The sequence below is a fragment of the Synchiropus splendidus genome, chromosome 1 (assembly GCF_027744825.2).
Source record: "Synchiropus splendidus isolate RoL2022-P1 chromosome 1, RoL_Sspl_1.0, whole genome shotgun sequence".
NCBI lineage: Eukaryota > Metazoa > Chordata > Actinopteri > Syngnathiformes > Callionymidae > Synchiropus > Synchiropus splendidus.
Window position 1 is genome coordinate 8,924,271 of NC_071334.1, and position 25,484 is coordinate 8,949,754.

The 25,484-nt window shown below is 41.8% G+C and overlaps 1 protein-coding gene across 16 annotated transcripts in view; it reads left to right on the top strand.

The window, feature by feature from the left end:
* Positions 1-25,484, top strand: part of ptprsa (protein tyrosine phosphatase receptor type Sa) — a 214,840-nt gene that overhangs the window by 113,323 nt on the left and 76,033 nt on the right. For 9 of the 16 annotated variants that reach the window (XM_053843556.1, XM_053843721.1, XM_053843882.1 and 6 more), the window contains 3 exons: positions 10,502-10,690; positions 16,274-16,291; positions 22,890-23,000. In XM_053843556.1, coding sequence (XP_053699531.1) covers positions 10,502-10,690; positions 16,274-16,291; positions 22,890-23,000 — 318 coding nt within the window. Of the gene's footprint in view, positions 1-10,501; positions 10,691-16,273; positions 16,292-22,889; positions 23,001-23,120; positions 25,084-25,484 lie in introns of those variants that run through there. The other 7 variants (XM_053843804.1, XM_053844538.1, XM_053844623.1 and 4 more) reach the window with 2 other exon arrangements.

Consider the following 25,484-nt stretch of genomic DNA (forward strand, 5'->3'; position numbering starts at 1 on the left):
CCTCAGCTGTGTATATATATATATATATATATATATATATATATATATATATATATATATATATATATATATATATATATATATATATATATATATTGCTTCTCTTCTTTATTGTGTTTTCAGTTGAAAAAATGCCTGCAGAAAGGGGGACTATTCACAGTTGAAATGTACACTCTTGTGCCCTGCATCTTGTGGCAACAGTCCCCCTCAGTGGAAATTCACTTATGTGATAGTTCAGGGCCTCCAAATCTTTTGATCTTGGGATTGTGTAAGGCAGTAATAGTGTTGGATTGGAGGATGAACAAGAGAGACACAAGCTGAGTGGCAGCGTGAGATAGAGATGCTGAGAGAAAAGGGAAAAAGTCGGCTCTGATGGAGAAGGCTAAGTGGACAGAGATTGCCCCTAGCTCGGGGCGGCTGGCTTCTGAACTTTCGCCATCAATTTAATCTAATTCCCACTTATCGGAGAGCAGCCACGTCCACCTCTGACATCCCGCTGATAGAGATGCAACAGAGGTTGAGATGTAAAGGAAAAAGATTAAAAGAGTGGCGGGAAATAAGGGCTGGATTTATTAGCCACTCCTTCAATAGATAACTCTCTGAGACTTTACAAAGACGCTTCTGAACTTAACTTAAGTATTTTAGCTTCTCAAGCTCTGAGTGAATGAAGAAACATTAATGGAGGGGAAATTATGATATTTTTAAAAAGAAGGAAGAGAGCAAAGATGCCCTTTCTCCCCAATTTAAGTGTAAATTAAGGTGGTAATTTTAACCATTTGGAGTTTTTTTTTAAATATTCAATTGAGTTGAAATCGGGAAGGTTGTAGCATGAGAGTGGTTAGAGATAATGGCATACTCTAAACAGAGAAATGACCCAATAAGAGAGAGGTGTAGCTCCTCACCATGAAATCATCCGGGTTTCTTCACCTGTGCCAGCAGTAGTGCGCATTAACTGAATAGCTCCAATGGCTGGGTGGTCTAACTTTATCCAGGTCGATGTCTCCCCTTGAGATGGCCGTGTCTACCAGCAGTCATAACCTAATTTATTGGAGCCTTTTCTTTTCTAAATCTGTCCATCATTATGGTCATTATCATACAAGTCGGCGTTTTAGCTCCGGACCGAATGCGGCGTCGAGCTGGGAGTAAAATGTAGTTAACGGTTGCGAAAACACGGGGAGCAACGGTGTGAGCGACGACCTTTGGAGTGGCTCAACTCATGAATAAAGACGAGAGCGGGGAAATGGCCGGGCCTACATGCTCCCTGCATAAACATGAGCTGGCTGCTCAGGTGACTGAAGTTGTTGCGCCCTGAGGTGGAGCTGTGGACCCGGTGAGGCGGCTCCAGACCCACTCTGCCGTCTGTTTTGAGTGAAATCCTGCCTCATAATTGCATGTCTGATGGCCAGCTGCTTTGGATTATCCAGGACTTTCACATGTGACTCATGACAGTCATCGTGCATTTTTTGTCCTACGCAGGAAACAGAATTCCACATGGTGACAGGCTCACGTAATACACACGTGTTTTGATTTAATTTTTGTTTATTTAGCCGAACCTCCTTGAATAGCTTCTCTCTAAGCAACATTTTTTTCTGGGATTAATCAACAGGACACATTCATTTATACAACACTCCAAACAAACGCAGACTTATTCAGTGACCTGTTTACGTCTGTGCCTTCACCCCAACACTGTGAGGTGACATTACGCTCTTACCTGGTAGTTATGTGACTCACCCTCTGCTGGCTCCCCAGCCCTGTTCTCATAAGTGCTTTCCTCGCCACCATAGACTTTAAAAACCTGTCATTTTTGGCACAATTACAAATGGCTGATGGCGTGACGAGATAATGGCCTCACCACCCCTCCACATCACACACCAACCTTCAGCGGCGAATGTACAGATGTAGTCAGTGTTGAGAAAACATAAATATTCCGTCGGATACCGTGCTCAGATTCTCCCTGTTGATGCAGAAACTCTTTTCATGTTTCTGTAAAAACATGGCCTTAATAGCTACAAAATAGCCCTTCGTAATGAAACAGTGCTTTTGAATAATTTAGAATAAAGCTATGTAACTTCAGTTAACTCACGCACAGCGTCTCATTTGGGCATTAATGTTTCACATCATTTCACTTTACGCTCTGTATTGCTGTTTTAAAGTGTGTCACTGGTAAACAACAAAAGAATTGCGTTGGACCAATTCCGATAAATGTCCTGTGGAAGTGTAGCACCCAATAACGGTTGTTGGCAGTATCACTCATTCAGATGGGCCTGTACGGTAGGCTGCTACGGTGCCTTCTGGTACTGTCGATAGTAAAGCCCTGCCCCACTGTCACGTGACCATGGAAACCTCTCCACTTAGGTGATTTTGGATTTTGTGTACCTGACAATAGGAGACTGTGTTGTGTGACATCTGTCACATCTGCATTGCTCCGGATGTTGAACCATGGTTCATAAACCGTCCGCTCCTTTCAGTACATCCCTGTTAGTGAACACATGCTCTTGAGTGTGAAAATGGTGAATGAACACTCAGTGTGCCCACATGGATTTACATTGGATGCAATTGTCCTCTTGGATTGGGCCCATTGTCACCAATACCGATCAAGAATTTACTTCAATATTGGTGCCGTTTGTGAGATGGGATCGGCGCATCCCTTGTTGATACTTTGCAATAAAACAACACCGTATGCTAAGAAACGTGTACTTCAACATCCTGTCTGAAACTATCCTGTAAAATGTGCACCTTAGTTCAACTGCTTGCTACAATTACCCTAAAAGAAGCCGTCATAAAGCTGAATTTACCGTCTATCCTTCGATGCTGTAATGGCATGTTATTTTGCGTCTGTATAATATTTATTTTATTTTTATTGTGTGCTGCTTACGAAATAGCTTTTATCTTGGAGGCTTTTGCAGGTGACAGATTATGATCATTTTTGTTTGTTTTTTTGTAGTCGCTTCCATCAATTCTGTCACTTTTTAAAAAGCAGGTGTTGTTATGTATATTTTTTCATTTTAAATTTCAAATTTTTTTCAGTCTATAGATATGAACGCAGTCCATCGTTTTTCCTTGGGTCTGTTTTCAGAACATTCTGAAACGATCATTCTGTGGCTCTCTTTCTCTGTTATCTCTGTCATCACTTCATGCTAAACATTAAGCAACGGAAGGATCACACTCAGCAAGGCGAGGCGGCCCTGCCACCCACACCGTGTTGCAAACTGACGTAGGGTGTCCAGGTGCACATGCAAACACACTTGCAGAAGCATAAACTCAAAGCCGCCCACTACTAAACCGGAGCTGACTGGTTGACGTCTCACTACACTGATGCACTTCCTTTAATGGCTCGGCCTCATCTCCTTTCTCCCCTGGAGTGCGCCTGTCCTAGCCAAACGCCTCAGGAGCCTGACAAGACAGAGAAGAAGGAAGAGAGGACTCGATAAACTTCCACGAGCAGGGATGGATAAACAATTTTATTCTTCACTTTCATGTTTTTTTTTTTCGCTCCACCTCGTCTCTTGGCGGGCAGGGGATTGTCGCTGCTGTCCTGCACAATTACTCTCCTCTCTTGTCTGAGCTCTGTCTATCACTGTGGCTCACAAAGGAAACAGTATGGGATGTGGGATGTTTTTTTTTAATCCCCTTTTAAACACATTAACCCCTTAACATTTCTTGGGCTTCGATGTCACTTTCACGAAACATTTCCTTTAGAGTTCACTGAATATTGGATTAATTTGATGAAAAAGAAAAGAAGAAACAATACTCTTCATTCCATATTGGAGTTATTTATTTATTTATTTTTCATTAGTAATATCAATTTTACTATTATTTCCCCCCACAAGAATAGATTACAGAGTGTTATCAGCTCAGATCTAATGGTTCTCTTAAGAAAACAATGCCGAATCAGTTATGACTCTCAGTGGAGAAGCTCTGTGGGATGTTCACTTGGGGAAGCATTGCTTGAATTCTGGAGGTTCCTACAACTTCCCTCTCTTAACTCTCTCATCTTGTCTATTGTAGGATATATTGAAATGTGTACATAAAGGCAGCCTTTGATCAAAGCAAGACGTTCTGTCAACAGTTAGAGACTCATGAGGTGGTGCTTTTCTTCAAAGAAAGAAGAACAATGTGCGATTATTTTGTCTTTTGTACCATTTGAAAATAGGAATATATTGTCATATGTAGGTGTTGGCTCAAGTGTCTTTTGTTTCTGGTGGATTTTGCTTCATGATTGGTTTCTTTATGCATTTACACGTGGCTCACGATTGTCCATTAAACTGCAAGTATGGGCTTCGTCACTCAGGAAGGTGCGGTGCATCTACCGACCACTTGGTTCTGAAAGAGCAGAAATTAACATAACATATCCTCATACAATTGTATGATATGTATAATGTGCAGCATCACTTAGGGGCATTAGCTTGAAAGCATTGCAATCTCAAAATACATCCTCTGCCTATAATGGCTGTTGCGCCCAGATTCCCCATAATACTTCCCAACAGCGCCTTAGGGTAAATAATGGGCTATTTACTGCTATCTGTAAATGGGCTCTTCCTTTTTATGCCTTCAACCACTTTCCTTTTTTGGCTTTTGCATTTGACAAAACTCTGTCCATTAGCTGCTACCTGCGCGTCATTTGCTCTCCCAAATATCCCCCTCTTGGGTGGCGCTCGCTCTCTTTCTGGTGAATAAGCTGCTTACTGTCTGTCAAACGTAGAGCAGCTGATGGCTTTGTGACTAAGTGCTATCTAGATTTAAAACAGTTTTGTGTTTGCACCTTGCGTTATTTGTTTTTTCATGCAGGGACACAAATGCCTCATCCATATGAACACCTCCACATTCTATTGGTGCTTGAAACTCAAGAATGTTTCACAGCTAGATGCTTGAATATTTAACGTTGGTTTCCCTTTTCGAGGCAAATATGCAGCTATCACGTTACATGCCCAGAAGGACCAAGGTCTCCTGACTGGGACCCTCTACACCTCTGCCGTCCTTGCTTTTTGGGGTGTGTCCCATTTTTTTTAGTTCTCACTCTGCCAAACGGGGGGCAGTATGTGCTGAATCCGCGAAGAAAAAAGAAAAAAAAAAACACTTCTCAGTGTGTGTTTTTTAAACCTCATATCAGTGCTGCTGATCGTTTTGCATGCAAAAAAGTCATTTTATTACATCCTAGATTTAGCTGTAATATAGACAGTAAATATACCGAGGTAAAACATTCTGGGTAATAGACTGTACACATACAACGGAAGTACATGTGTTTAGATCTGGTTTTGTGCTTATCATTGCTATGCAATGGAAAGGTGACATAAAGCCCCTCGTGAGTGTGTGTTGTGTAAAAGTAGAAGCTTTTTCGTCGGTGCACCCTGACCCCTGAGGACACCTTGTTGTAGCTGTTGTACACAAGGGGTGTTCTATATCTTCAGTGACTGCGTTGTCCTAAACAATATTATGAAGAATATAAATTCTGCAAAGACAGAATAGACAAAACAATGTGTGTAAAATATGGTCGACAGATGACTGGCCCACACAAACAAACCGGTTGCGCCTTTTTCACTTCAAATGCCTCTCACCTTTTTATGCTCAAATATCCCTCTTTTTCATCCCAGAACTCTTTTCCTCCCTAAGTCCTCAAAATTCTTCTCTTTTGGATATTTAGATGTAAATGTTACCCTTGGCGGTTAGATACGCTAGATGTGGAGAATACCAATGGGACATCGGACGTCCTTCCGGGAACAGAGCGGGGGGATAGAGGTTGAGTGCCGGCTGTATAATAACCATTATTCAGCTGAGATGGCTATCTGGAGAGGGCTATCAGTGCCGGGGCCAGAGACACTGTGATTAGATTTCCCCTGTGCTGCTATTCTTCTCAGTCCTGGGGATCATTTTGTGTCACTGTTCCCCTGTTTTCTTCTGTGTATTGCTTGAGCGATTCAGTTGTGTTCCCCAATTTCTTAAAGCTTTCTGTAAAAAACAAGCAGTGAAATGAAAAAAATATATATATATATATAATAACAGTAATATTACACAGTAATAGTGTACGTGAACGTGATCCACAGAATGGTAACAATATGACGGTTACTTGTGTAAATACAAATAAAAGGCAATTGCTGTTCCTTCCATTTCATTTTAACACCACCCTGAAATAAGCCTGTCTCTCATCGTGACTGAGGCTGGTGCTTTACAGCAGAATGTAATGCAATGTTGAAACATGTGTCGTAATGTTAATTGTGCGGTGAATTGCTTTTGCAATCTGGTCTGTTTTGGATTCATAGAAAGTACTAGCAAGCAAAACGCCCATTATTTCAGGTCCCAAGCTGCCACTTGTGTCAATCTGACTGACTGTGATTGAAAATTCAAACGGCTCAACTATGTTATTTGTCCCTCTGTAGGCGCCTCTCCCTCCCCGCAGCGGTGTTAACACACCGATCTGCTTAAACACTGTGTCTCTATGCTGTGGCGCTGGGTAATCAGTTCACCTGATTATGCTTCTGATGGAATTAAATCATTTCAGTAAGTGAAAATAATAATATGAGTAATAGGTGCGGGGGATGGTGGAGCACCCCGTGGCATTTGCCGCGCGTCCGCCGGTGGGTTTTCACTCTTACCTGGCTGTCTCAAGTCTGCAGGCAAGTGATGACACAGAAGCATTCGTGGGGATGGCAGCGGTGACATCAGACTTCCACGATGAGTGACTCAGTGAGATGCTCACTTCTGACCACGGCTCATGAAATATCAAGAGGCTGTCAAAATGGCTAGAACCTCAGCCATTGAAAAAAAAGAATGTGTGCATTTCAGGGTTTTTTTTTGAAACGGTGGCGGAGCTGCACCTTCGCCTCCAAAACAAAACAAAACAACAAAAAAATAAACATGTAACGAAACACAGCCAATTGAGACACGGCATAGAAATAATGAATCGGAGGGGAAAGTTTTGACATTTACTGAATTGGGAGCGATAAAAATGTTAGTCATGACAATTAAATCTCTCTCCAATCAGCAGCCGTCCGTCTCTTCATTTTTCCGGCCTGAATGCGCGACTCGGATTCTGTGAGCAGCGGACTTCAGTCCTTGTGATGTTTCTTTATTATTATTATTTAGGATTTATGAATACCATCATGCTTATCTCCACATCCATGATGCGTTATATGTCAACAGTTTGTTTTGATGTTTCCACTTTGTTTCTATATGTAATGTCTTTGAAAAGAGATCATTTTTCTGGTGGCGTCGCAGCTCTCATTTAAGCCATGGAGGTGCGCCACACTCATTAGCATGTAGCAGAAACCCTGGATTTTTATTATTTTGAAATTCTGAAAGTCTTTGAAAGCCCTCCTCTCGCACTCATAACCCGCTTTCTTCCATGCTGTAAAATCTGGTGTCTGACTGGTGAACATGCTACGACTTCAGTTCAGTTTGTTTGATGTGACAAACACCACCTGAAATGAGTTCCCTGAAAGTGCCCAAACATGGCGTCCTCCCGCCATAGTGTCGTGCCACAGTTTTCAGGCATATTCCTGCCACTTTAAATAAGTCCCTTTGGTCTCACAGAACATTTAACTGGTCATCGGAGGGTCATTGTATTTTATTTTGTATTTTTTAATGGCACATTTATCCATTTTTTAAGCATTTGTTGTGTAATACATATATATCTTTAAGAGACATTATCAGAAGAGGGAAGGAGGAAAGTGAGTCTAAAGTACTAACCTTTGACAAGCGCTGCACTCGGCCTGAGAGAAATCGAAGCGCGACAGCCGGCGTGAGTCGGCAGATTAGCAACCGGCGGCCGCTAAGCTAACCAGAGGCTGATTAAAGGCTTTTGCACCTGTCGCTTGGGTAATGTTATTAAACGGTCAAGTGAAATTAAACACAATCGCGGATAATGACGGCACTCAAACCGAGGCGAAAAAAGCCAAATAAATGGCCCGAGTACGGCCAGGCGGGGCTTGTTAATTCTGATGAAGCCAGATGTTCCTTTGACTGGACGTCAGATGTGTCGCCGTGAAAGCGTCTGTCGTTTTGAGCGATGTTCTTAAAAGCTCGTTTTAATGAGTGGGAGGATTGTGTTGGTTTAAACTCAAAAGCTAATTTTCGTCCTATTGAGCTCTAATCCTTTAGAACAGGAGAGTCTGACTCGCATAAAGGGTCCGAGCCACGTATTCATAGTTTGCCTTCACCTTTTGCATCCTCAACAATTCACTGATTTTTTTTCTTTTTTGGCTCAATAATGTGGGATATTTCTATTGATCCCTGAAGTTTTCAATTTATTTTTGCCCTTAAAATTAGTAATAAATTACCACCAATGTAAAGCTATTTAACAGTTTGGTGACAATGATGGACTGATGTCTGTCGATGTGTCATTGCTTGGATGAGTGGCTTTTGCATGATGTGTGTCATGGAGAAAAGGACCTTTGGGAACTGAGGGATGCTATCAGCTACATGTCTTTCGTTGGGACTCACCTCACAGTCAACAATGATAGCCCTGAAGAAACACTCCTTCAAGAGTGAGCTATTTATTTTTGCATGGCCGCCTTTATCGACGGAGTTCTGTAAAGCCTCGGCAGGGAAGTGTTGGAGGGGGGGAGATGGTATCTCAGTCTATTCCTGGGTAACCAAGAAACCAGCTAACAGGATTCAGGATGCGCTTCTGGTGTTGTATCAGGTCAGAGCAGCCGTTGAGATAGTGCAATCTCCACAGGAATCTTCCAATTATGGCGGTCTCAGTCAGTGTTTTGAGCTAAACATTTTATGAGATTTTTATCATCAGAGCAGTCATTTTGTTTTCTACAAATGCTCAACATTGATGTTACATAACACCATACTACATTTATTTTTTTGCAGAGCATCAAATGTAATGAACATTTCCAGGGCTGTGTGTTGGTCCAGATGATCTAATATTAATGTAATGACTGTGTCATGAATGTATAACGTCGACACTGAGCAGTGTAAAGCATGCGTGTACTAATCCAGTACGTGGAAATAGCCCAGGGTGAAATGAAAAACACCTTTGCGCTTCACATGGATCATCGGTGACACGACGGGGAGGCTGTGGGAGCAAACACACACTGTCTTGTCTCCAGGTTTTTAACAGTGACAGTCGGCTCCATCTGGAAGCATCAGGGGAAGTCGGTATAAAAATATTATATGGCTCGGATCATTAATTATCAATAGAGAGAAGACAACACAGACGAATGAAAGAGTTTAAAAGACTGCACTTGTTTAACCCTCAGCCCTGAAATATTCACACAGCTGTTGTTGTCGGCTCCACTTAGCAGGTACCTGAAGTGTCACGGAAATTAAATGTAGTTTTCCTCAGGAATACTTTGATCTCTGTGACCCCAGGTGTTGTCTTGATCAAGTTCTCAAGCATGTGTGAGGCGGGATGTTTCCAGAGATGAGATGGTTATTGTCATCGATCCTGGAAGAAAGGAATTGCTATTCTTTAAATGTTTGGTGTCCCTAGGCGATTTCTTTCAAATCCAGCAGAACCTCAAGTTTATCTCTAGTACACTGAGATAAAAAAAATACAATTTAAACTGTTAAACCTTCAGCATGTTGCTTCTCTGATGACATCACTATAGAGATGCAGATTTTTGTTTTTATCCATCTATATATAAGTTTAAATTCAGGAGAGGACTTTGTAGTCTTATTTTTACTCATTAAAAACAGGAAAATTTGGATTTCAATTAAAATGAAGAAATACATGACATTTACATTTTGAAAAAAAAGTCACCTTAGATCATCCATTACAATTAACGATTTTCGAAATGTGTGAAATAGGATTCATTTGGGCACTTTGACTGATCGGCTTCCAGTGAGAACAAGCCATGCAGCGATATATATATTATTATATAATGTTGATTCCTTACTCATAAGTGATGGAAATAATTCACTTTTTTTCTTCAAACGTGGAGGATTATGTCTTACAGTTTAGATGATCCCAAAATCCAGCGTCTTTGAAAATTGGAATTGTGTGCCTGTGTATAGATGTATTTTGATGTTTCTACTGGGTGGGTTAAAACCCTTTGATGAAATGGCGTCTCCTTTCGCTCGTGGCCCTTTTTGATTGGACTCAACTCACTGTCCTAATTCCCTTTAATTGAGTGCTCTCTGGGTGGCGACACTATCATGATGTCTGCAGAGTGGACATGAGGTCACGGGCTCTCCAGATGAACACTGACCTTGTCTGTGCCACTGGCCAACATCTTTGTCAGTCAGTCTCCTCGGGCCTTCTGATGCGTGTTGTGCGCGAGTCTTCCCTGAGTCCTGGCCATGCGGTGGAGGGGTCACATGTCGAATTCATGGAACGAATTGAAAGCAGGAAGTGTTCAAAGGGAGCACGGATCATTTGGCTTTGTCTCTCATATGTGCTGAAAACCAAACCAAAAGACAGCAGAGTCTGCTTGTCTCTCAATCTCACTGATGGCCCTTCTTAATCCACTGTGGAGATTTTTTTGGCTCGCAAGGATGTTCTCTTTTTCTTTTGTCTTCAGAGATTTCACTCCCTCATTCTTCATCTCCACAGAGGACCTTCTCCCGACCGGCTTCCCCATCATCGACATGGGGCCCCAGCTGAAGGTGGTGGAGCGCACTCGAACAGCCACCATGTTGTGCGCTGCGAGCGGGACCCCGGACCCAGAAATCACATGGTTTAAGGACTTCCTGCCCATCGACCCCAGCGCCAGTAACGGGCGAATCAAGCAGCTACGCTCAGGTAAGTGCTCCTCCTCCCACTCTAGATGACGCCAGCGGGTCACACCCTGCGGCTTTACTCCAGCTCGGAACCCCATGATGTCTTCATTACCAAACACGATACATAAAATAAAGCAGTTACTGATGACGTGAAGGTGTTTGCTGCGGAGAAAGTGATGGAAATGACTCATAACGTTGGAGTGCTGCATCAGTAAATGAGGTCAAACGATTCTCACAAGTGTGTCAAGGTCTAAATTTTACCGCCCGGCTCAGCAGCGAATGTGTTGTCTTGTTCCCATTGATTAAAGCCCCACCGAGAGGCCCACTAAAGCAAAGTCTAATTATATAGCTAATGAAGTGCGCTCACTGGAGTGGCCTCTGGCAACAAGGGCTAGATATTTTCCGTCCATGATTTGTCACCATTCGAGAGAAAATTCAATGACTCTTATTGGATTTGGTCCTGCAAATGTAAATCAGGGTGGAGGCTACTAAATAGTGTGTTGCCATTGAGTTCCTGTCCCAGTTCGGACCCCCCTGGAGCTGCACCCCCAAACTCATCAATCCTTCATGTGACTCTTTATGCCTCTCTATGCCACGGCTGTCGCTCTTTGAAATGCTGGGTTCATGTTCTACTGGCTGATGCATGCTCTTTCAGTGAAGCCCGGATATGAATGCATTGGAAGTAGTTGGATTCCACAACGTTTGCAGCTGATTTAAATTGTATGATGCATTTTTGGTTTAGAGCAATATAGCTGCAATTCTTTTTGTTTCGTCATAAAAAGTTAGCGGTCTATACATTGTTCAGCGCGAGCAAGAAAATATCAATATCAATATTTTATCATAATAAATAGCCATTCTGTTTTAAGAACATCTATCTATCTATCTATCTATCTATCTATCTATCTATCTATCTATATATATATATATATATATATATATATATATATCCCTCAGTAGGAGACAATTCTCCCACCTGTGGAAATTCCTACCTAGAATTGGGACCTTAGAAACAAATTCAAAATTAACATTTTTTTTCTTTTAACCAAAATTTTAAGTTTTTTTTTTTTTTTAAGACATGCCCTCAATGCCATACTGTATGTTTCATTTCAAGGCAAATTTCTAATTACATAATAAAAATCATGATTATGACAGGCCCACAGTTTTACATTGACTCAGTCCCCACAAATACTGAAAAACCATGAGTGACAAGAAGGAAAAGGACACAATAAAACAAAGAATTTGAAAAGCAAAGCATAATTTTAATATTTTTCCGGATGATTTCCTAATATTTGGAAAGGGGAATTGACACCGGTTTTGTAGATTAGTATGAAGGGAATTTCGCGTATTTTGAAAACTACATGTTGTATGATCTTTTACTGTTTTCAAAGTTCTTGTCTGATGTCTTTGTCTCTGCGTTTTAGATTTTGTCTCTATGCAGTGTTTCATGTTTGTCCTCCATTTGAACTGCTGTCTGTTCTCCTTTTCTTTTATGTTTTCCGTCTTTGTGTCTGTTACTCAACTGAAATGTCTCAACATAAGACTTAAATGAAATGCAACAGCCTAATTACACTTTTTAAATATTAAATGTAACAATAACAAAGCTAACAATAAAACCCCAGACGCAGCTTTTTTTAAATTCTGGGATATAACTGTCTAATAACACTAACCTTAAACCAACCATGTTCTCCCCCTCTTTACGTTCATCTTGCGTTGTCATTTTCAGAAGCCTTTGGTAAGTGAATTTCCAAAACAAAGCAAGCCCACCCACTCACACTGAAGCATATGAGTAGTACTACTCTCTGAACGCATGCATCCTCGCTCCCTTTTCACCCTTTTCCCCTTTAACTTTTCCCTTTATTTTGTTTGTGAACTGTACGTTTGAAAAAAACTAAACAAAATGTGGCTTATTTACTTCACCACCCACAGACTATTATACATTGAAATAGTTCAATATATTAGTTTCTATGTGTCTAAAAAATCACGTCTTTAAATTCGGCGCAATGCTTTTTCAACAGCTAAATGGTACAATGATGAGGTGATAGTCGTAAAGCAGAAATGGCAACTAACAGCTGGAAACATTTAATACGAACAAATTCACGTAGATGTTGTGGTAAAATCCTAAACCGCACACGTTAATGGCAGGAAAATGGTGAATGGTGAAAGACATATAGCAAACAGAGTAGTGTCAGAATCCTGAGTCACCACCATTGATAAAGCGCGTGATCATATCCGGTGCCACTTATACCAAGTGACATGCGCGTAAGTCTCTAGAGCGAAAGGAGCGCCTCACCGAAGGTTAACCTCAGTTGTCTTTCTTTCACGTGACGGGCTTCCTGTAGCATGAAAACGGCAGCCTCTCAATACTCACTCAACCCCAGTCTACATATGTACAGAAAACAGAACAGGAGAAAACAGCTAAACCTTTTAATTCTGATGACATAGTTGTTAAATCTGTGAGTTGTCACACCATGCTGTGCTGACGGTGCAGTGATATTTGTGCAAAGGTCCCCTGAGGAGGCCTTAGAGAGGCGGGGAGCCTGACATTTCCCCTCAAAGTCCCTGTGGCTGCAGACCCCAGGTCGTCATCAGCCTTGTTACCCTTGAGATAACTGACAAAACACTCGCAGCACAAATGGAGTAGTCCAAGCGAATATTTGAATCTGAAAACCTAAGCTTGTCTTGTCAAGGGTGTTTCTTGTTTCCCTTGAATCCAGTGGTAAAGAGGAGGTCAGCCACGCACCATACGATGGTCACACTCTTGCCGACCCACTGACACAGCACCGCTCGCAGATGGACGTCATCTCCAGGCCAGATTGCCTCCAGATAGGCTACATGCTTCAATTACATTTTTAATATAGTTAGAGTAGCGTTTCACCAGGCATCTGGGATGGTCCGTGAAGTAAATAATGCCACAGTTACTCAGTCGGTTCTGGTGTATTTGGGTCATTGCCGGTGTAAGCTGATCAACTCTGGATGACCAAAGCTTAGAAAGGGAAGCTTATGGCTGTCAGGTTAAATGCACAGAACACAGGTTGAAAGAGAGACCAGTCGACTGCTTTATCTAACCCTGTGATTTTTAGTTTTGTGAACTGATCCTCCGATTCTTTTTACAATCAATTTCTGTTTTTACAAAGACCCCCCGCCCCCACCGCCACCCCCCCTTCCTGTTTTTAACAAGGTCAAGCGTGTCCCTTAACAAACCCGCTTTATTAACCTTAACCTAACCTAAACCTTCACCTAACCCAGCTTTTAACTCGTGACCCCTAAACTCCCAACTAAAACGTCTCCTCGGCTGAAACCAGCCAGCAGCTTCCCGCAGCCTCTAATCTAATAACTAACTCCATAACAACGTAACCTTCCTGGAGCCCTGTTGTCCGCTGTCTTGTGATTATCTATATCATTGTTGCTTCCCAAAAAAGCCTTTTGATTGAATTAAAAATGCCCTTACCTCATTTGTGCCTGGTTTTCAATTCGTCTGAAGCCCTCAGAAAATAAAAAAATCAGTTTAACTTTTGACGATTTTTCCATTGAACAAAAGCAATTTTGCCTCATTTCCTCTTCTCTAACTCCAATTTATCCCTCAGTAATTTGCTGAACATTAATCTCCACACATTTGTCATTTTGACAAACTTCATATCCAGATATTATTACACTTTATATATTATCTCTGTTTTGTGACAACGTTTGTCGCTAATTCTTCCTTCAGTAATACAAGTTAGCTTCCCAATTTGGACCATTACAGGTGCTAGCTTTGCTATAATCCCTTTTGAGAAATGATGGGCTCAGACCAAACCTGTATATATGATTTTTATCTTGCGCTCCATCTTCTGTATGCATTGAAAACCAGGCAGAATTTGAAAACAGATTGCCTCCTACCTGCTGGTATCACAAAGGTGCTTTTGTTTACTGCGCTGCAACAACAGTCTTGTTATGAAATACTGAATAATCCATCCCCAATTCAACCTCCTCCTACACACGCACTCCTGCTTTATTTGATATCAGGGAAACTTGCCTCACTTCAGTCACTTCTGTCAAGGTGAGCTGTTCTGTTCGAGTTAGAATTTGCATGAGATGTCCTGTAGAAATACAGCTTTCGCTATTGCGGTCACTGTGTCCGCACGACTGCTTCACAGATTCTGTCCTGGTCATGATAGAACTGCACTTCCAAATGGTCAGCTATTATTCCCTCATAATAAAGAACAATAATTAGGTGACAGGTGACGAGGAGAGTGCAGGCAGGGTGGAATGAGTGTTGAAGACTCAGGCAGTTAGAGTGAAAGAGGAACTTTACAGGGCAGTCCTGACACCTTTCGTGACTCCTGCCGTGATGGATAGTTTTAGAGCAGAGGTGGGCAAAGTGCGGCCTGCGCAATTTTTTTTTCCTATTTGAATTCCTGAAAGAACATTAGTTCTGTTGGTTCTCACTCCTTCTTTCCGTTTTCTTTACTCATATACATATAGTAGCTGTTTAAATATTACTCCTACAAAAAAAAATAAAACTAATTTAACAATATATCTTCTCAAAGTAAAGTGTCTCAAAGTAAACAAAGCAAAGTAGAAAAAAATCTTGTGAAAAAGAGCTTTCAGGAATTACATTAGGAATCCTAATATAAAATGTAAAGTAATATACGATCAAACTTTGTCCTCATACACTTTGTCCTATTTTTTCTCCTTGTTTTATCACACTCGAGTCACCAAATTGAAGTTAAATGTGAGACTTTTTCCTCTGTCTTTTCGGCTCGATGGCCCCCCAATATGGCCGCAGTAGCTAATATGGCCACTTAGGAAATTGAATTTCCCACCTCTGGTTGAGAGACAGTGGCGCTAACTCCAAGAGAAGCTGAGTCAGAAGTGTCAATGCAGAAGATACTCAGGTTATTCCTTGGAAGGATGACGTCGGGCTAGAAACCGCTCATGTGGGGAAGCTTGAGCTCAAGTAAAGGAGGCCTGACTCCAGTCTGTGGCTGTTATTTTTCCACTACGGTACTTGCGTACTTCTTCTATTGTGCTCTCTTTTCTCAAAAGGAACACCCGATTACTCTGCGACAACAGGAAACTCAAGTAAACAGCTGGGTGACAGAAGCATACAACAAGGAACTTTGTGAGAGTATTGTAGTGCAAACATCTCTAAACGCTGTCAGTTGTGTTTAATCAAGCTTTAGTTACAGTTGTGACTCTTTTCTTCCCTCCATCAGAAGCAAGTGTTAGATTGCAAGTCTTCTAAATGCTCTCCAGACCTCTTGCCTGCAAACCAATGCGTGTCATCTTAAGGTTGCCCCCGTTCGTGCACCCATGATAAAACACATGTCAGGACCGCGAGCCACTTCAGCTGCGCAGATAACACTCTGTGTTTCTCCTCTGAAAATGTGGCTAAAAGGAAGAGAAGAAAAAAGATAAGGATATAGAGTGCAGCAAAACAAAGGACCCTAGTCTTTTGTGATACCAGCATTTACAGTTCATATTCCAATTTAAAAAATGAAAAATCTCCTTAAAGCCATAAACATAAAACATGAGTAACAATGGAACCTACGCCACAATCACCGTTAACTAAACTGATGTTGTGTCTTCATTTTTTGTTTTTGTTTGTTGTTTTTTTTTTCTCCAGAGGGTACTCCAATTCGAGGTAAGACAATCACAGTAAAACTACTAATAATAATAAACCAACATAATAAGCAAATAACTAATCCTAACCACCCTCCAGTGCTTCCCAAGTGTATCGACTGAAAATGACGAACCTTTACTAATATCTGTGTTTGTGTCCTGTTTCATGAGTCTTTGTGTCTTGTTGTCTAGGGCTGCAACTAACAACCATTGTTGCTGTTGACTAATCTTTCGATTATTTTGTAGGACTTGTCGTGATTATCTTTGCTTTAGTCATCGCACCTGTGAAAGTGACGCGTCGTACTTGACACCTTAGATTTCTAAACACATATATCAAAATAATGAGACGTAATCCAGTTGTCCAATAAGGAATGGGAATTGATAAGATTCTGAGAATTCGGATTCCGTTTTCGATGCTACGTAAGGATTCGGTTCCTTGGCGATAGTCTGTTTGATTCTCAGTGTGGAAAATGGAGGGTCGTGAGTACCAATAGATTTGGGCGATAGATTTGTTTAGATTTTAGCAATTCCATTTCCAGATTCTACTTCCTGCACCTGGTTCTTACAGGAATCTACATCGGAAGTGAAACTTCCTGGTCAGGACAGGAACATGTATTACAGCCTGAACTGTGAACCAGTAGCGAGAGCTGCAGTTCTTCCAAACTGATGGTTGTTGTTGATCCCTGTTAACAATTTAAAAACATTATATGTATGTCATTTAATATACTGTATTTACTCCTCAACAAAATAAACATCTAAAATGATGCATTCAGTGTAGCTCCCACGTTGGCTTTTGGTTATAACTTGCTTCCTGAGGAGACAGACTGAGGACACTGTTCTCCATCAATGTTAAAAACAAGCATGTTAGTAGTACAAAACAACAGAATGAAAGTCAAAAGCAAATATATCTCTTATTTTAACAACAACAGTCAGCGCCTTGCTAACCGACATGCTAGCTGCTAGCACTAGTGTGTCTGGCGTACAAAGAAAAAAAAGCCACGTTTATATGCGTTTTACGATTCGTCGCCGCGCGAACACCATGCGGCTACTACGGATAAGAGTCGGACCTCAGACAGGATCTGGGAATATTCGTGATCTTAATGACTGAACCGGTTCTCAATGTCCATCCCGCAGCCTGTCTGTGTTTATCCAAACGATAACGTGACGTGTCGACGCGCAGGTTTTGACAATGAAAAATCTTATCGATGACATTGACTAATCATTGCAGCCCTAATGTTATCTGTGATGTGCACTTCATCCATTGTCTCCTGTGTTTGTGTGTCCTTATTTTGTTAATTATTATTATTATTTTTTTTTCATTTTATACAGGTAATTCATATTATTTTTCAGGACTGAATCTTCTCTTGTCTAATTGTATTTGGCTCACTGTTTCCCCTGCCTTTAGAATGTTCACAAAACAACTGGACCCCACCTTGAGCATTATTGTAACACTAGTCAGATGTAGTAGTTGTGAAGAGTGGTGGCATGTTCTGCCACCTGCTGGACCCCCACCGTGCCTTAGCCGCAGTGGTTACAGCTGTATGTCTTCAGCCATATGAAGATGTGCAACCACACTGTGGATGCGATAGATTCCAGGCAGCGTTGTTGTGCATAAATATGTAATGGATTAGCAGCTATTAGAGCGAGGGATAAAACAATATTCATGCTCTTCATTAGTTGTGCAATGATGAACGAACCCGACAAAAGACACACCTCCTCGACCTAAAGATGCTTTCAAAGGGCCTATTTAAAGTTAATTCATGTGCTATATTTCATTTAGTCACACACACATGCCGTCACATTCAAAGCGTGCCTCGGCTGCATTAGCGTTGTTTGAATTGCCACGTCTCATAAATCATATTCTGGTTAAAGCAAGCATGACTTATGAACTCTCTATTTGCATAATGAGATAAGCAGCTTGAAAAAGAAGATTATTCCTTACCATTTTAGTTCCCTGCGACACTGAGTCAGCACCGCAGATGTAGAGGGCTTCTCAGGCAGAGACTCTCTGAAATTAAAAAGTGGAATGTAGACACGAACCAATTTGTTATGATACTGCGGCTCTTGGTTTGAGTTTTTGCTGACGCTGGTGAAACAGGATGATCAATGGTATTGCAACAATTTCAAGATGTGAAAGTAAGAAAAGAGTGGAATGCAAATGTGATCGAAGTTTAATGGTGTTCATGACGCTCATGAACATGCAGTGTTTTTCGCCAGGTCTGGGTTTGTCAACTTGCTGACAGACCACGGAGTCAACCGCATTTTATTTTCCGCAGTATAGCGCGCAGTGCCTCCACAAGTCAGACCACCTACCTGTGCAATTTTGGATTTCATAGGAGCGTTACAAAGCACCAGATGGGCATTGACAACAAAAGGCAGCACACACGGGACCCCATGCTGCCGCGATCACAATCAAATGACCTTCAGGTGGCAGCATCCCGAACCCAAGTGCCTGTCTCAGAGGAGAGGGAATGTTGGGCCGTGTTGTGTGGTTGAATGGGCTTGTCCCGCACTTTTCCCCCCCAGGGAAAAATAAAGTAGAGAGGCTGCTCAAAGGGCTGTATATTAATTGATTTCACCCCAGTTGTGGGTGCAAATATTTTGTGGAAATAAGTTCATTACTCTTTACTCCAAAGACCTCAGCATCACAAGGAAAGGAAAAGGGGGACTTGGCCAGCTTTTGTTGTTTGCCAAATAAAATCAATCAACGCTCACTGGAGCAGGCTAATTGAATTACACAAGTGGGGCTGGCGGTCAGTGGGGAGGGGCACATGACAGAGCTGCCTCACAGTCAGAGGCGGCGGTGGGCTGACCACAACTTGAGGCACTTTCCAAAATTAATCCCCCGTGTTGATCTCGCCCTTATTTCTCCTCATCAAGTCGTTAGATCATGCGTTCTCTTCACCAGCCTGTATCTACCAACACGTTTGTAGAAGTCGAAGCAGAGTTTCTCGGATTGTTCTTATTGTCAAATGTTAGATTACCGCCTTTTTTGTGTGCCCGGTGTTCAAAAGTGTTGCTTATCCTTCTTATCCATCCGTCTTACAGTTTGCACTTCAAGTATGTTAGAGTATAAACGGCAGGAACTGCTAGCAAGGGTTATATTGTATAATTCAAAGCAGGAGCTGAGCTTGACAAGCCCCTGGCAAGGCTTTTTAAAACCATCCAACTGGAGTCGAACTTGATGGTCTCGCTGGTGGTGAGGCACCAGGCTTCTGAGCCTAATCCAACGCACCTGTCGCCGTGCTGCTATTTTCTCTTCCAAGTGCACTTAAAAGCAGATCCAAATCTGGTCCCTGAGTAAATACACAACCGAGACTCCACCACCTGCATTTTGAAGGTTCATGTTTGGCTTTGGAACGCCTTCTCGGTGAAAGGGCCTTGGCGAAACACTGTGGTGAAAAGACAGGGGTTTTACAAAATAATGGCAACACCTTAAAGCTAAAAAAGCTTTAAGGTGTTTCCATTATTTTGTCCAACCCCTGTAGTTGGTTATTGGACGGACGTTTGCTCTGGTATTAGCGGCGGCGTCCTCGTTTGCGTCCCCCGATTAGGGTTCACCGATTGCGGACACACTCTCACAGGCAGCTCTAATGCTACAACCTGCCATCAGTTAGGGACCATCAACAAATTCTAAAGCGGTCAAAGTATTAGTGAAATCTTCAAGAAGGCCATGAAAAACAACCACTTTAGGAGAGACAATTGTGAAAAGGTTTTTCATCACACAAGACAAAGGACTGACAGTTTGTATCATGATTTAGAGAATAGAATATGACTAAATGATCATTTATTGACATGATTTCTAATATTTCTTCAATAGCATCTAGGAGGTGTGTCCACACTGGTCCGTAGTTAAAGTCAACTGTTCAGCGACATGAGATACAGCAGACAGACGGCTCAATTTAACCCCTAAATAAAGCTGGCCGGAGCAGTCTGTCAGACACCAGTGGCTTCTACCAGAGACGTGAAACATTGAATTTCTCATCTCCACACTTAGTTAACAATGATATTTAAACATAAACAAATAATGATTCTGGAGACAAACTCCACTCATAAGTTTCATCATAACACAGTTTCCACAGAGACTGTAGTGCCCAACACCTGGAATGGAATGAAAAGCTATTTATGGTGATAAATGACAATGCTGACATGACAACATTAATCCAGATGACTTTTTTGTTCGTATCACCCATCCCTAGTTGGCGTCGGTGAGTGTAGGTTCTCACTCACCAACAGCTTTGAAAGTTTGAACCCATTTTTTCTAACATAATAAAAGAAGCACCATCGAGGTTTGTCACTCACTTTCACAGTGCAGTGGGAAGATGAAATGGTTGTGTCGCAAAATGGAGCCCCAAAAATTCTGCACTTCAAAACAAAATCACCTAACTATGGACTTGAAGGGGGGAAAGGATGAGTCATCTCATTTGGTGAAGTATCGTTGGACAAAACAATGTTTTTTCTAACTGGAGCGGTGATGGAAGACATGGGTGCCATTGTGGGCAGTGGGCGACATATCGGTGCTTCAAACGCTAACAAGCCGCAGTGCTAGGCTTTTAGTGGAGAAGGAATCAGAATGCAATCTGTCGGCCGAAGCAGCCAAAAGCCGTAATGATGCAATCAGGAAGCGCCATCAACCGCCGTCTAACAAGGAATGATCTGAGGCTGCTTGTCTCCCCGCCCTGCATCGCCGAGCGCCTGTTTCCTGGAGTCGGCGCTGAGGTGGAGTTTATCACACCAGAGATAAAAATCGGAGAAAACGATACAGGCATTTCATGCACAGGAGCAACAAGAGGATTGTGGAAACATAAAAGCCTAAAAATAAGACCGTCAACAAGTGGAACAGCTTAAACTTGGCATGGGCTGGAGAATTTATATAAGCTGTTCTTCAGGAAATTTCTGGAGGGCTGGGGAGCAGCAAGCCATACGTGCCTTCAGCAGTTGAGCTTTTCCTGTCATGGCTAAAGATAAGACATGTATTCTGTACCGTGATTAAATGTGAGAGGTACATTTCATGTTTTTATGCCCATCGTGGTACAGAATGTCCTGAAAGAGCCACATCCCCAAGATTGAGGAAAATACCACAACCGTAAATTACGTGCTGGTCTTTGATGAACCGGATGCCATTTCATTTGTGTGTTGGAATTGGAAAAGGCTTCAGTCTCCAAGGTCAAACCTCGACAAGGTCTCAGCCCATGCACCTTGTTTGAACCACTCAGCGTATGACGGCCTGGATGGCTGAGAGCCTACGCAAATGAATTAACCCCAACAACCTCAGCCATTTTACTGAATGTTTCCAGTTCACACTGGGACACACATCGACCTATAATTATGATTTTCACAACATTTTCATTTCTTGTATCTCAAGCTCAAAGGCAAAAAAGTCTTTAAACATTCCAAATACACTCTGCAGTCATGACAACTCTTTAGGCCCAACCTAGATGGACAAACTTCTCCCGGCTTGGTTGCTTGAGTGGCTCATTTTTGCTTTTCAGTTTGAAACCGCTGGCGTAGATTCCAAATCTGCCAAATGTGTCTTTTCTACTTCCTGGTCTGATGGCAGGCCCATTGTGATTGGCTGACATGTACGGGTTTATTACAGGTCTCATTTGCTATCGCACAAATGTCAGATTCAACTTCTTTGTAGACACCACAGAAGAGACATTTATTCAATTACAGAGAGGAATGTGCATCAATAAACAAGCTTTCCACCCTCATGGAATCTGTCCGAGCTACTCCCTAGTCTGGCGAAGACGCCAATGGCTGGCTCCATCCCGATCCCCCTTGTAGTGCTCATCAGTGTCCATGTGCAAAAGACGTTGAGATATTGAATACCCCTTCAATTCATATAACTTTTCAATGATATTTAAACATAGGGGAGATAGAGATGATCCAACCTGCAACCAGTCGTCAGACTAGGAAGTAGACGGACAGATTCCATGAAGGTGAAAAGCTTGTTCAATGATGCACTTCTTTCGCTACAGATGAATAAATGTATCTTCCACGGTGTGTAACTGAAGTCTATTCTGAGTTTTGTCTGATGTCAAATAAAAGCAATAATTGATTGTCAGCATGGAAGTAGAACAGGTGCCTGCTTGAAGATATTGCCTTTTGCTAATAGAGATGTTCCGCGTGTGGTAGATAGTGTCATCGAATCTTTCATTTGAAGATTCAGTTACTCATTGAAAAGTTTCAAAATGTCAAATGCCAGTTGTGACGTCATCAGCCGGTAGCAGCCCGGGCACATTCCACAAGCGGACACGTCTGCTGCCTAACCGAAATGGGGATTAGCTTCTGAAGCTTCTCAGGCAGAGAAGAGTAGAATCCTACTCCAATTTGGGAATGAGTTCCTAGTCCGAGCGATAGAGTCAGGAAGCAAGCGCGTCCGTTTCAAGTACCTCCGCTGCCTTGAGTCTTCAGTCAAAGTTGAATGAACCATGAAAGCTTACGTTCATCTTGTGGTTTTAGGTTGTATAGAAACGGCCCTGAGAATTTTTGGCTTGAACTTTGCAATAGCTGACCTGTCCACTAATCTGCCTCTTCTCCCTTCCTGTCTCATCTCTCCTCCACTGTCTGTCCCCTCCCATCTTTTATTGTCCTTGTCCGATGCTGTCGTTTCCCAGGTGCCTTGCAAATCGAGAACAGCGAGGAGACAGACCAGGGGAAGTACGAGTGCGTAGCGTCTAACTTGGAAGGCGTGCGCTACTCTGCCCCTGCTAACCTTTATGTGCGAGGTAGGAAACCAACTGGGTCTAATGTCCGGGCCAGAATAAATAAACCCCATCTGCATAAACGAAACATTGCAGCTCCAAATGGTGTAACTGTCGAGCTTAATGGAAGATAACTGATTTCACTCAGCTCACATGTACGTTAACAAACTGTGTTTTCGCCAAAAGTATTATGCAAGTGTTATAAATCTTGGAGCTTTGATAGCGATGCCTGCCCATAAATGTAATTTTATATGCAGTGAAACGTCTATATGTAAAATTATAATTGACCAACTAATGCTTTTCTCTGTTATGACTTTGTGCTCCATTTTCTGTCCTTCAATGCCCTCCGGTACTCACTTGGAAGGAAATGTGTAGCACAACAAGCCGTATGTCTTTTCGGTTTAAGACGCACAGTTTCACTCACTGTGTGCCCGAGCGAATGCTTCCCGACTCCTTTTGAGTCCAGGAAGTGTTTAAATAGCCCAAGTCTTGATCCGGTCTTTCTTTCAGGTACAGGAGCGCAACGGTAAGTGATGGCGATTTTGCTTGAGTCGGTTGATATTGACAACCGCCAATCAAAATCTTTAAACCCCTGAGTCCCTATGTTCGTAGAATGGGAAGGGCCTTTTAAAGGGGACCATGCCGTGATTCTCTTGTGACCTGTATTATAAACCGTGTTCTTGGCGTTTCTGGGCATGTTTTACAACAGAATATTTTAGAATACTTTACTGTTTACATAATGAGGAGGTCAGAATCATTGGAAAGCTAAACGCTAAATGGCAAAGAGTACTTGTTCAGAGGGATTGAAGAAATAGAAGCAGATGCATTTACTTCATGATTTATTTATATTTTGCATATTAAATAATGATGCCCCGGTATCTACTCTAGTTTGTTCGCACTGCCGTGTACCAAATAACTTTGTTCCCAGTAAATAATTCAAAACTGTGACATTGTGAAGTGGGTCAGGAAGCTGCTATTTCTTTGTAACTATTGAAGTATAAAGTACCGGAGAAGAATAAAAATTGATCTATATTCATTTTAGTAGTAGTAGTTACCAGTGGCAAGTTGAAAATATAGTCCTAAAAAGAGAGAATAGCTTGAAGTCTGTCAGTCATGTCTGAACATAAGCGCAAGGTCTGTTGGAGGATGTAGCTTAATTTAAAACACTACTACTAGCTTTGTACCTATGTATCTAGCTATGATAAAGGAACAATAACAGGATGGCTGTGATTGGATGCTTAATCTAGAGTATGTTTATGTAACATCACTGCAAAACACGGCTCCATCAGCATGCTTTAAACCGAACAAGGGGTCATAAGTATTGAGGCGCTATCACTCCTATGTGACACACTCGCTGTGCCATGATGGTGTCTACTTGTCTGTGTTTTCAGTTGACTTCTGTCAATCAATTCTGATACTTGATGTTGACATGTTCACAAAGCAAACTGCACTGGAGATTAGCAGCTGTGGTGCTGGGTAGGAACCACGAAAAACTGCTTTTTGTATGAGGCCATTCGCCAAAATGAAAATCGAAATGGATTTTAATTGGCTTTTTTTTTTTGTTGTTGTGTGTCGACCACAGCTTCTAATTTCTGCCCAAAACTGTCTTTTTTCAGTTTGATCGTTCATTAGTTTTTATTTATTGTTTCCCTTTATTTGGGTTCCTTCTAGAAACAAAAGGCATACAGCTACCACAGGACACTCCTCGTGGCTTTAAGGAGCGTGTGAAATTTGAAAGTATGGTACGCTCGATTTGACTCCAGTGGCGCCTCACTTTTCTTTTTCTTTTTTCTTTTTTTTGCCTTACCAGATGACGGTGTGGCTGCCACTGGGGTGAATCTGATTGTTTTGGCGTGATTTACTGAACATTTTGATTTATTTAAAAGGGGCGGTGGTGGGTGGCGGGGGGCTTACAAGTGCACTTACAAGATGGGTCACGTATGGTAGGGACAGAAGGGGTGGGGGACAAAAGGAAGGGCAATGTAGCTGCAGCTAAACACCTTGAGGTGGCTTTTTTTACTCTCTCTGTGTTTCCCCTATTTTTCTCTTCTCCTCATGTCATTGTGTTCTGCATCAACCCCTTTACATCCCTCAGAGCTTCGAGAAGGTTGGTGTGTTTTTTCTTTTTTACTTTTTTTAACCCACATTTGAAAAAAAAAAATCAACTTGTTGAAAAGAAAATTGATATGGCAAGAGCTCAATTGAACACTCATTTGAAGAAATCAGTGAAACCAAAGTGCTAAATGAGTATACGGCAATTTTTTGTTTCTTTTTTTTTCTTCTGTTTACCAAGAAAGAAATGATGAAATCGAACCCGATTAGCTCGGGTGTTGTTTATTTACTTTTCTGTTTGCATTGTGGGGCCTTTTTCCTCGTTTCTGCATCCTTTGGTATTGCTTCTGCACCAAAAGAAAAAAGAAAAAAAACTTGCATGAGTTGTCTTGGAAACCCAGCATGTTGAATTAACAGGACTTGCTGCATGTTGGGAGAATGCGTCTGCGCTTGCAT